Source organism: Cibotium barometz, chromosome 24 (assembly GCF_041138505.1).
Source record: "Cibotium barometz isolate CiBa-2024 chromosome 24, ASM4113850v1, whole genome shotgun sequence".
Taxonomy (NCBI): Eukaryota; Viridiplantae; Streptophyta; class Polypodiopsida; order Cyatheales; family Cibotiaceae; genus Cibotium; species Cibotium barometz.
Window position 1 is genome coordinate 26,891,445 of NC_141069.1, and position 13,108 is coordinate 26,904,552.

Consider the following 13,108-nt stretch of genomic DNA (forward strand, 5'->3'; position numbering starts at 1 on the left):
CCACCTGATTATTGGCTGTGGGTAGTTATACGAGGTGTGGGGACAAAGGTCTCATCATTATCTATGCCCTTCTCTTAAGGATAACCCTTTACAAGAAATCTTACCTTGTAGCGGTCTCAATGCTACTATGAGCTTTACTCTTAAGCTTATAAACCCACTTTGTACCAATGGCCTTTTTACTAAATAGTACATGTAATTTGAGGATTAAGTCGTACTCATCCCACATGGCCTGCTTGTCATCATGTTGTGAAAATATGGTGTTTGGCATTCCTCCTTGAGGCGATCATCGTGTCTGCACCTTCTGTAGAATACATTCCTATGGTATGTTAATTCATTTGATCCCTTGGCTTTTTTCCCAATAAGCTTGAACATTGTGACCGTAAGGTCCTTCACTTACTTGAGTAAAGCCTTGCTCTCTATGCTCACAACTTTCTTGCCCTTCATTGCCTTACTGTAGAAATCGGAATCATCATTAGAATTATCTACATATGTGCCCTCTATCTCATGGTCTGAAGAATCATCTTGTACCACATCTTTTTTCTTCTTTTTGGTCTTTAGAGTTGTGTGTACATAACCTTTTATGCTCTTTTAGCTCTTTAGAGTTATGCTCTTTTAGCTACCTCAAAGCCTATTGAGTCACATTTATTGAGGTCGCTACCAGACTTGAGCTTGCTGCTCAGACCCTTAATGAGAAACAATCTCCCAATAGATTCTCTAATGGTCTATTTTCTACATCCAATCATTTTTTAAGTGACTGCAGCTTTGCAGCCTATCCCTCCACATCCCTATCTCCTTGTTTTAAAAATCTCTTGATGTCTTTCATCTTGTCTGAAATTTTGAACATGTTAAACCTCTTCAAGAATGCATCTTTTAGCTCCTCATAGGTATCAAAATAATCATCGTCAAATTGTGAATTAGTTTGCCCTCACTTTCCAAGGTAACTTTTGTGACATCCTTGACACACCCTTTGATATGACCAAAATCTAATTGGCTAATCATAACATATGGACAAAAATTTGTTTGCCCAGTGGAAGATCAACCACCCTCCTAATATACTAGAGAAGGAATTTATTGATCCAAGGGGCTAATCATATAGGAGTACACAACCCACCAAGTGGCAAAAGTTCTATCTCCTGAACAATCACCAAGTATTGAGAGAGTACATGGTTGTGCCAAGAGAAGTATACATTGGTCTAAGGTTCATGCCAATCAAACAAAGGTGGTGCTACTGCAAGTTCTCCATGGTTGGAAAAGGGCTCGCTTATAACTTTTCGTACTTTGATGGCTCCACACCAATCACCACCATGGAGATATAGCTCTAAATGGAAAAAAAATGATCTCTACTACACAAAGGTCCCCGACCTACTAGCCATAGTTGCCATATGTTGTTTCTTCTAACTCATCTCCTCATCCTTGAGGAGGTGCAATGGACAAGTAAAGAACATCTGGTCTTAGACCTCAATGAAGGCCTAATTTTTTTCCATTAGATAGATCTCTATAGCATGGTCAAATACTTCCATTGGGTTCTGGAAACCCTTTGACATTATGTGGTAGTCCGATCGATGGCTTTCCCACAAGTCCTTCATCACTTCCTTCTATGATATCGGTAAGTCTCACCACCATGCCGATACCCATCTACTACTTTCAATTTGTTTATAGGCTCAAAGATTGTAAAAAAACCTCATCAAATCAAAGAGGGGTGTTGCAAAAGCATTACGACCTTGATTCCCTAAAAGTGGGATAAAAGGTAACGTTGAAAGAATAAGAGTCGAAGAAAGAAAAGAGCCAATTGGAGTTGTCATGTGGAGGAGAACATACACGAGCAAACCTTCAGCCCTCATATCCCATACACAACACATGCATTACAGAAGGGCCTTGTACTTCACAATCTCATCTTGCATACATAGGCACTCACAATAGCTTGCACATGCACCAAGCATTATCATTAATGTCAAGGTACACCTCTAGATAGGGGGCCCATGGTAGGCAAAATCATGGTCCATGGTATGGCCCATGCATGGATCCTATTTGAATGCGCAGGAACTTCCAAAGATCTTCAAAGATATCAACTCCTTGCGGTATTTTTGGGACCATTTGCCTCTTCTTTGACTACCTTCACTATCAACAAAAAGAACCTCACCACCAAAGTGTAGCATCAAAGCTTTAATCACTAATTTTCTTTCCTCAAGGTATCTTGCAAAGTCAATGGCCCTGTTTTGAGATTGAGCTCGTTGAACCTTTGTAAGAAACATCAATTCCTGAATGGCAATAAAAATTGTATGAGTGAGAGTACAATCCAATGGATGGTTGCCACTGTCCTGATGTTGAATATTGCTTTCCATATAAATACACTTTTTGATCATCCCACATCTTTATCAAAAATTGATGTTGAAAACTCATATCATTAAGATCATGGATACATTTTTTCTCATCATTTGAACCGTGCATAAATAATATGAAGTTGCATGTCTCTGTAAGGTAGCATATGGCTTGGAAGTGTATACATCCTTCAACAAAGTAATCATACTTGACGGTGTAAATGCATCATACCATGAAAGTTTTTTTAAATAAACACACTAAACATTTTATCAATGTGATCATGGGTGTGACCAACCATGAGAAATCCAGTTTTGGACCTAGCAAACATACCTTTCTCTACCAACATACTCAAACATGCAAGCACTATTTGATTCTTATTTTTCCTTGTTGTGTTATTAAGTTGCAATACAAAGTCCTTGGCAAAGGTTCCTCCCATGAAGTGAGAATTGATGTATCATGCTGATTGTTAATTTTGGATCATTATGTATATTTGTATAGGCTAGGAACACATAGGAAATCAGGTGAGCATTGTAATTAAGACATCTAACAAGGTGCATCTATATAAAAGTTTCTTCCTATACTTTGGATTACTAACAAAATGAGGAATATTTGACATCTAACAATGTTCATCTATATAAAAGTTTCTTCCTTGACATACATTGGATTACTCACAAAATGAGGAATATTTGACTTCTTATGATCCATACCATCGATCATTGATTGAATATTCCCCTCACACACACCTTTCTATGCTTGGTATACTTCGCATGTTTTGTATCTTGTTTTTCTTTATGAGCAGTTAGAGCTTGGTATATTACATGCCACTCACTCTTTTCCTTTGCAACCTTTTGTTGGCTTTTCAAATTGGCACAAACACTGCACACCCCCTTTCTACATTGTGCATTTCATCTTTATAGATGGTGAAAATATCAAACTATGTAGTTATTTGTCCAATGTATTCTGCCTCGTACCAGTGGGCATCATCACCTCGCCAATGAATGCCAAAGTAAGTTTCCATCCAAGATGTTGCTAACATTGCTACAGGTCGAAGCTTACTATGACTTATGATATTGTTTAATAAAAGAACTTCCCCTTCTCTATCCTCTACTTTAGACGAGCCAATTTATTATTACCCAGACAAAGTATGATGCAAAAATATTGTGTAATGCATTGCATCATTTTCTCCCAAAAATTATTAGAATCCCTTTAAGCACTTGATCTCTTTGTTAGAAATGACTAGACTCACGATTGTGAGCGATAATTAACTCACGATGTAAGTGCTCATATGTCATGAATGTGACACGAAATGTGATTTTCTCATATATCATGAATGTGACATGAAACGTGATTTTGTGGACCCATGATCATAATGAAAATTTGCACTCATCTTTGTTAGTGAAGTGTACAGTTGTTCAATTGTAATGTCCAGTTTAAGTTTGGCTAAATTTTCAAGTTCCAAGGGAAGAGTTGCTAAACAAAAGATAATTTATGCATAAAGAATTTGACCTATGAGTTAAGGTTGCTCATGTCCTATGTGATGAACACTCACAATCACAAGTGAAAGTTGTATGATTGTGAGTCGAGGTTTGTACAAATGTGAGCTAGACTCATGATGCCAAAGAGATAGCAAACTTTCATAGGACTTATGCTCATAGGAAAGTGAAAGGCCTCTAGCTATGAGCCACTAAGGCTAAGGAGGAGTTGGCTAAGATGCAATGCTTCCTTAGGCATGGATGGATACGAGCCAATACACTAACAGTAGCAGTAGATGCATCCCCTTTTTGACCACTATCCAAACTGATTTTATGTGAGATGGATCCTTTGGCCTCACAACCATGAGCTAGACTCATGATGCCATTGAGATAGCAAACTTTCATAGGACTTATGCTCATAGGAAAGTGAAAGGCCTCTAGCTATGAGCCACTAAGGCTAAGGGGGAATTGGCTAAGATGCAGTAGGATCCTTTGGCCTCACAACCAAAGCCTTAAATCATAGAAGTTCATAGGTTCTAATTAGTTGTTTTCTTTTCTTTTATCTTTTCATGGTAGTATGCCTCTTTGAAAATCCATTAATGATCTTTTTCATTTGTGGGCTTGCTTGGAAACCCTTGGACACTAGTTTCTTCAAATCCACTTTCCCACCCAATGATTCACCTACCTAATCTCTATCATATGTCTAACGAGTTACTTATTTATCAACTCACCCACTTAAATGAGTTAGTTATTTATCAACTCACCCACCTAGTCATCAAATGACTTACCTATTTATGATAGTGGCCACTGATCCATACTTTTCAAACAACGCAGCCATCTACCAACGCTTCACCCATGGCCACTTTCTTTTATGTGCATGTGAGAGGCTTGTGATAACCTCATATATGAGCCTACACTCCTCATGCATGTCTGAGTGTGCTCAGGCCTCATAATATTCTTGTCTCTCTTATTTTTTTTCAAGGCAAGCTTCTAGTTATAAGGTGGTTTCCTCTCCTCTCTCCAATTTGAACTCCCCCTTTGTAATGTGTATTTCTCCATGATGACTCCTTCACTCCCTATGTAGAGTTGCATCATGTATCATTCAATGATGACTCCTTCACTTCCTATGAGGAGTTAAGGCCCCTAGGCAAAATGGGAGCATTAGAAAGTCCTTGTAACATTCCATGTCAAATTATAACACGTAAATATGTCGTGTGGCCTATTATACTTGTCACATTACTCCATGATTACTCCTTCTTCACTCCCTATGAAGAGTTAAAGGCCCCTAAGATAAAATAGGAGCATTAGAAGGTTCTTGTAACATTCACATATGAATGTGTAGTGTCACCTACTATATTTGTTCCTTTTTTATGTGTATCTCTATGGAAGTGTGTGCGTGCACACATGTGCATGCGCGTGCGCATGTGTGTGTGTGTGTGTGTGTGTGTGTGAGAGAGAGAGAGAGAGAGAGAGAGAGAGAGAGAGCCCACGTGGGGCGGTAGGCAAGGGAGTAGTGATGACAAAGAGAGAGCTCACATGGGGGGATAGGCAAGGGCATGGTAATGACCTCGGTAATGACAAAGAGCGTGATAGGCTTGTGGCTTTGATGCAAGAAGAGCAAGTGGAGCCATGCGCTGTAGGCTTTCTTTGGGCGTCTTCTTGTTGTGTGTGATAACCTTGGAAGGTATACTTTCTTAAGAACAAACCAACCATCTTAGGGTCCCCCTCCCTTCAGAGTACCTAGAGCACCCCTCTATAAGCAGCTCAAGGGTAGCACTTGGAAAGGATTGTCCCAACTATCTACACACAAGATATTTGTATTAAACATGGCATTTATGTTTACACCAAATTCTAAGGCATTGTCACATGTCAAGTTGTATCATTGGTGATAAGAAAACACAATTTAAAAATCTATTTATACTAAGGAGATGTAGTAGACATTAAAATTCCCTAGATTATTGAACATGAAAACATATAAGTTAACAAGAAACCATATTACTATACCCAATAAACTATCCAAGTTGACATATATGAAATCTTCTGGCATTTAGCAAGGGTTATTTCATGTGTATTAATCCATGAATATGATAATAATTATTATCATACCAATTTGGTTCAAATTTTTTGAGTTGGTTCCAAACTTGTTCCAAATTAGACACCTCAATAGTGTGTTTATCCATATTTACCTTGAAGATCTAGCTATCCATAAACCTTGAAGATCTATTAAACATGAAAGTAAGAAACTACTTTAAACAAAGTGCATGGTGTCATGCACTTCTTAACTTCATTTCCATTTGCATGTTAATGTGTGGCATTCTTTTTGGGTGTCTAGTTAGCATACCCCACCTTGAAAATGGGCTTTCTCCAAATTGTAACAATATTTTAAACTCTTTTGTGTGGATCCTACATAATGATCCAATTAAGAAATTTGAAATTTTAAGGTCTCGTTCTTGATAGCTCACAATGTGCTAATGTAAGATGAAACTACATGTTACATGTCATTTGTGAGTTTACTATTGCCTTGGTATCGATACCCAAGATGACATTGAGTACACTAGCTTGGAGAAAGTATTAAAAAGAGTAGGTGCAAGATTATGGTAACAAAAAGGCCATATATTGGGAGCTTAAGAGTGTTAGAGGGTCGATTGAACTATAGGAAGGATGGATCTCTAGTGTGTGGGCTTGAGAGTGGAATTTCATAGAAAAAGAGAAAATGCAAGCCACGGAATGTACACATGAGGTTGCCTCATCTAGAGCAAAATAAAACATCTTTTTTTTCTTCTTTAAATTAACCCAACAATGGTCCGCTTTTAACTCAAAGAGAAATAAGAAAAAAAAAATCTTTGTCACATGTTAAGCAACAAGACTAAATGAATGTCATTCTGAAAATTATGCTACAAGACACATTATGATTTCCACTTTTTAGTTTTTAGTTAACTACAATCATATTTTTTATGTTTTTATATAATCTCAGGTATAGGTGCACACACACACACACACACACACACACACACACACACACACACACACAGGTGGTTTGAATTTTACATCTTGGATAGCTTTACATATGCATTTACATACATTGAAGGCCTTAAGGTTGCACATTTTTTTCAATGGCTTCACAAGGCCTAATTTGAAGTTTACAATTGGATTTTTCACTTTAACATCTACATTTGATGATAAAACACACGTTATCAAGATCCCATATAGAAAGCATCTTGTATGTTTTCAAAGTGATGGTGTATAAGCTAGGTTGGGTGCTTTTGTGGTCTCTTACGAGTCAAAGAAACACAATGAAATAAGTATGGCACAAGAAAAATTGTAAATGAAAACATCGGTTTGCTGGTTTTACTTGTCCTTTACTCTTGATAATCTGGGTTGAAATGGAGGGCTTCCTTGTAAATGAGCTTCCTTATTTGATCCTCAGTTAACTTTTGCTCCTCAAAGTTGAAGGTGAAGGGTGAAGGGCAGCTTGGCTCATCAGAGATGTCATGGAGAGATGAAAGATAAGGATGGGCAAGCGCATCTTCCACTGAAGAAAAGTAATCCACCAACATAGAAGACACAAACATGAAGAAAGTTAAACACTTGAAAACATGAACAACTTAGAATGTATAGCATCTCAAATATTGTTAGAATCAAACATTTCAAGTATCTAAACCATCTCAAAGATTAACCAAGTGGAGAACTTGAAAGGTGTGAAAAAGACTAATCAAATAGGGAACCTAAACCATGTGAAGTATAAGCTAGTTGACATGGAAACTGGAAACCTAAATCATGTTGAGTATAAGCCTAGTGTGGAACTCAAACAATGCAAGCTCAAACTAACAAGGAATCTAAAACTTCTCTTGAGAGTATGAAAGCTTTGGGAGCTATGGAATCACCTGAAATTCTCTTTGTTGTGTCAAATGCGAGCATCTTGTCCACGAGGTCGAGGGCCAGTGGGGACACCTTGGGGTATTTTTCTTGCAAAGGTTTCTTCTCATAACGTGGAAGCTGGCGAAGGTATCGCCTAGCATTCTCGCTCTTCACAAAATCCAACTCGGCGTCGTTTGGCAATCCAATCAACTGCCATTTATTTAATAAGCCCATCAAAATGTGAGAGACCCAAAATTTGACCTTGCTTTAAGGCAAAGTTGGTGACGTTAAGTAATAACGTGACTAATGATTAAGAGGAGATTAAGGCAAATAGTGGCTGATGATTAAGAGGAGATTATCATCCATAACTTATGAAGCGAAACGTTAGAGCATAGAAACATATGTGATCAAATAGTGATTAAGACAAGATTATGGCTAGGTTAGTGATGGGTGAGGGTTTATTAATATTATACCTCAGTGATTGATCGGAATATGTGTACAAGAGGAGTAAAGAGCAGATAAGTATGGCAAAGACTTGTGATAAACCCCATAGAAACTCGCTTAGGCAGTGATTAGGAGAGATTAGTGATGGGTTAGAACGCCGAGGTTAAAGATTAATGGCATGCAAGACCAAGAGAAGGACAAGTCGGATTAAGCAAAGGGATTAAGGAAGGGTAAGGGCTTTAAACACGACGACGATGGATGGGAGGTTGGCAAAGCAATAATTAAGAGCAGGTAAAGGCAGAGATAAGTAATTGAGAAGTGATTAGAAGGGGGATTAGGGAGGGGTTAGGGGTAGGGTAAATTAATTATGATACCTCGACGATGGAGCGGAGCTGGTGGACGTAATCTTTGCCGGGGAAGAGGGGCTCGTGGTTGAGAAGCTCCATGTAGATGCAACCCACGGACCAGACGTCGATGGCGCCCGTGTAGTCGGCCGAGTTGAGCAATAATTCGGGAGCCCTGTACCACCTCGTCACCACGTACTCCGTCATGAAGTTGGCCTCCGAGCTTGACGCCGCCCTCGCTAACCCGAAATCGCAGATCTTAAGATCGCAATTAGCGTTAATCAGTAGATTCCCTGGCTTTAAATCCCTGTGTAGCACGTTCGCTGAGTGTATGTACTTCAATCCCCTCAATATTTGATACAGGAAATACTGCAACACGGCCATCGATTATTCAAAACAGACGTCTTAGTCTTTTATAATCATCTTAGTCCCTAATCATGTTTGATTAATTAACCGCACCCATGCAGAGCCGGCCACACACACACCCTCCACCCCACCACCATCTCCATTGCCGCCGCCGCCACCACACACACACACACACACACACACGCCCCTCCACCGCCACCACCGCCACCACACACACACACCGTCGCCGCCGCCGCCGCCCACAATTTGATGAAATTGATCACTTGATTAAATTAAGACGTTCAACACAGCATAATGATTCACTTTTTACCGCCCACAATTTGATGAAATTGATCACTTGATTAAATTAAGACGTTCAACACCGCATAATGATTCACTTTTTACCGCATTATTAACCAATATAATTAAATATAACAAATCATTGAATTGGGCCATTGGAAGAAAGTAGAGACCATAAGACCTGACAGTGCTCCTCCGTCAAAGCTTGCCTCGAGCGTATCACTTGGTTGAGATCTGTGTCCATCAGCTCATACGCCACATAAACATCATCGAAATCATGCCGCCTTGGGGGCGGCATTATGTCTTTAATCGCAATTACCTGCCAAAAAAGAAAAAGGATCACCACCTCCATCATAAAATTAAATGCTAGTCCAATACCTTAACCCAATACTTTTTTTATTTTTGAGCTTAAATGTTTAGCTTCAAAAATCAAATAAATTTGCACCACTTCATTAGCCAATACTTTTTTTATTTTTGAACTTAAATGTTTAGCTTCAAAAATAAAATAAATTTGCACCACTTCATTAGCCAAACCCAAACTATAATTAAACGCTAATCCAACTCCTCAACCTCATTATTTTAAAATTTTGACCACCTTAAATCTTTTGTTATATACCATATATAGCTTTCAAAAATCAAATCAATTCGCACACTCTGAATTGTTTCGCCCATAAAAACATCTAATTAAACGCTAAACTTATGGTTGATCACATTTAGCATCAAACTTTGTAAGGGGGAAAACAAAAGAATGTCATGAGTTCACACGCACATTTTCATGCTCCATGTGGCGTAGGAGCCTCAATTCTCTGTATGTTCTCTTAGCATCAACCTTGTTATCGAACACATTGCATATTTTCTTGATGGCGACCAACTCATTTGTCTCAGAATTAAGAGCGGAGCTGAGGAAATTAAACAAAATAGTTAGCCATTGAATAACCCAATTGATTAAGGGTAATTTGAAAGATAATTAAGAAGAGAGAGAGAGAGAGAGAGAGAGAGAGAGAGGATTGAGAGCGCTTGATTACCAAACAACACCATATGCACCACGCCCAATTGGTGAAAAGGGGGGCTTATACTTTGCAGTGACTTCAAACGTGTTGCCATAGACGTTGTATTCCACAAACTTGCCATCATAAGTGGGCACTCCTTGAATATCATCATAGTCTGTGAAAGGGCTTCTCGACTGCTTGTGCTCCTCGGGCATTATTTCTGACGCAAAAGGTAAGGAGGATGCAGAAGCTATTACACAAGCAGGAGAAGGCCCTGTTCTCTTGGGTGGGTGCGTGGGTGGGTGTGTGTGGGTGTGTGTGTGTGTGTGTGCGCGTGCGCGGGGCTTCTTATAAGAGGTGGTGTTTTGCAAAGGACCTGGTGCTATGAGTACGAGGAATCTTGTATTGTAAATGGGAGAGAGTGGCTTGGTGCTTGTATACAGCCCTTGCCTTGCGACAAGGGGCCAGCTGTTCCCATTAGCCGGCACGCACGCGGTCTTTCCTAGAGGTGGTTCACCCGGGAAAGGCCCCTTCCCTAAAGTCTCCTCCCATTTTATTATCATATTACATATATATGGAGCCACTTCTACCAACCTTTGATTGTGGCTTCTTTTTAACCCAATTCTTTTCTATACCTATCCCATTTACCATACTCTAAAGTGTCCTCCCTTTTTTTGGGGGGAACAATAATTATATATATATATATATATATATATATATTAAATTCTCCTCCCATTTTATTATCATACTTATATGGAGCCTTCTACCAACCTTTGATTGCGGCTTCATTTTAACCCAATTCCTTTCTATACCTATCCCTATCCTCCATTTCAATTATGTTGACCCACCTCACATCTAGGCTCCAATGTGCACGATGCACTAAGCACACACCACTTTCCTCTTACCACCTCCTGATCACATATGCAATTCAATACACTATGCCTAAATCACTTTCGCGAAACGAGATGTATATGTTTCTATTGGTATTTTGAATGTATACATTGAAAGGTGAAAGATAAGTTGAGGTATTTTCTCCTAAAGCCTGGACAATATTCTTCAAAGAGAGCATTCATGATGATGATATACATTTGTTTTACACAAGGACTCTCTAAAGACTAGTCCATGCTACACTAAAGAAAGATTGCATGAGTACTCAAAAGCCTCAAAGGTCCATAATGTCATCAACTTTGTTACACAACACAAAACATTCAAAACACCCTTAATCCCCCATGTCATTAGAATATATATTCCAACTCAATGAGATTAGAGAAACTTTTAATGTGGTTCGAGCATCTCCCCTCTCAACTCATTATCAAAAGGATGTCTTCCCTCCACCTAAATGGTAAAGGAACACTTTTCCATGCACTATGTGTGCAAGTGTGTAAGAGTAAAAACATACTCCTTTCTATAGCATTCTATTACTTAATCTCTAAATATCTCCTATATAATATACTTTATAGTAATTGTACAAAAAGTCTCCTATATAATATACTTTATAGTAATTGTACAAAAAGGCAATAAATGTTCATGTTGGTCTTTGGCTCTAATGCATGTCTAGTAGCAACATATGTGAGCTAGGTCATAAGTTCTCTGGGAGTTTTTCTACACATTAGCTATTTATTCTATAGGCTAGCAACCATGATTAAGCATTACAAAAATGTGTGCTATTCTTAGTTCAAAAGGTGCAAGTTATTTTGTAATGCCTTTTTGAGTGGGGAAAATATATTTTAAAAGGCACAAGGCTAGTTTGTAATAAAAATGACATGATGCTAGTTTGTCATTTTAAAAGGCATGAGTCTAGTTTGTAATAAATATTATTCATAAATGGAACAAAGCTGGTTGTAGTATTATTGCAAGCATTGGAATGCAAAACCATGAGTGGCGGAAGCTACTTTTGATATTAACATTGTACATTTTGAAGAAAACCATACATCTGTGCCCATGGGAAAGGACACGGGGTTTGTTGGTGATACCATTTCAAGCAATGGAGTGCTGTAAGATGATGCATTGAGGTTGCTTATGATATATCATGTTGTATAATTATGTTTGGTAGAGTTCGATCTCGAGAAAGAATGATCATTTTGTTATGATGATTCATATGTTGGCTCAGAGGGTGCATATGCAACAGCAGTGCAGTGGTGCTTAGGGGTAGAGCATATTACACAGTGTGAGTCCACGAGAGACTCCTCCAACAGTGCTTAGGTATTGTGTGGAGGGGTAGAGCATGACAAGTTGTGTGTCCATGAGAAACTCCTCCAGCAAAAAGCACAAGGTAAGAGGAGAAATGGACATGGGGGGGGGGGTGAATGTGAAAAGGGGGAAACATTTTTCCAAGGCCGGTGGTGCAAGAGATCCAGAAAGCGTGAAAGAAGGCAAGGCGTTTGGACCGTTCCAAGCCTAATTCATGGGTGATTAAGAGGGGGCTAAAATAAGGAAACGGTGGGCCGTGTTGAACGGTCAATTTTCAAACATTTCGGGTCTATGGTCTGCTGGCCTGGCCGCGGGCTCTGCCTTTCCACTTGACTTCTTCGCCCTTGTAGACCGGTCCTCCACAGTCCCCTCCCTCGCCTTAGTCTCTCTTTTTTTTCCTCTTTTTTTTTTGCTAATTTCTAAATTCATCTTCAAAAAAATTGAACCAACATTTATGACTAAGCCTAAACTTTTTGTAAAGATTTGCCTTTGTTAATAATATTATATATGTTTACCTCCCCCACAAAAAATTTTTTTTTTGGTTCCCTTTCATTAATCCACTTCACCCACCTTGATCAAGAGAATCCCCCCAAATCCCCCACAGTCTTTCAACATTCAACACTCCAATTTCTAAATGGGCTTACAACCTCTTGGGAGCCCTACTTACATATAAAAATCCCTTATGCCACTCCTTTGTGATCCATTCCTAAATTATTCCATGGAGAGAGTGAGACATTACTTGCCATAGTGTACACATTACCTTCTCGTGCGTGCGCACACATTAAATATCAACAGATAGTGGAAATGCAAAAGCTACAAACCACATCCCCTAATGCTCATCCTTGTC

The 13,108-nt window shown here is 39.0% G+C and overlaps 1 protein-coding gene across 1 annotated transcript; it reads right to left on the reverse strand.

Moving 5' to 3' along the window:
• Positions 1-6,824: 6,824 nt before the first annotated feature.
• LOC147625096 (mitogen-activated protein kinase 1-like) lies at positions 6,825-10,475 on the reverse strand. Its single transcript, XM_086818360.1, has 6 exons — positions 10,108-10,475; positions 9,852-9,981; positions 9,264-9,401; positions 8,468-8,806; positions 7,676-7,859; positions 6,825-7,323 (listed from the first exon to the last, which is right to left on the reverse strand). The coding sequence occupies exons 1-6, from the start codon at positions 10,284-10,286 to the stop codon at positions 7,151-7,153; spliced, it is 1,143 nt and encodes a 380-aa protein (XP_086674486.1). The 5' UTR covers positions 10,287-10,475; the 3' UTR covers positions 6,825-7,150.
• Between the last annotated feature and the right edge of the window lie 2,633 nt (positions 10,476-13,108).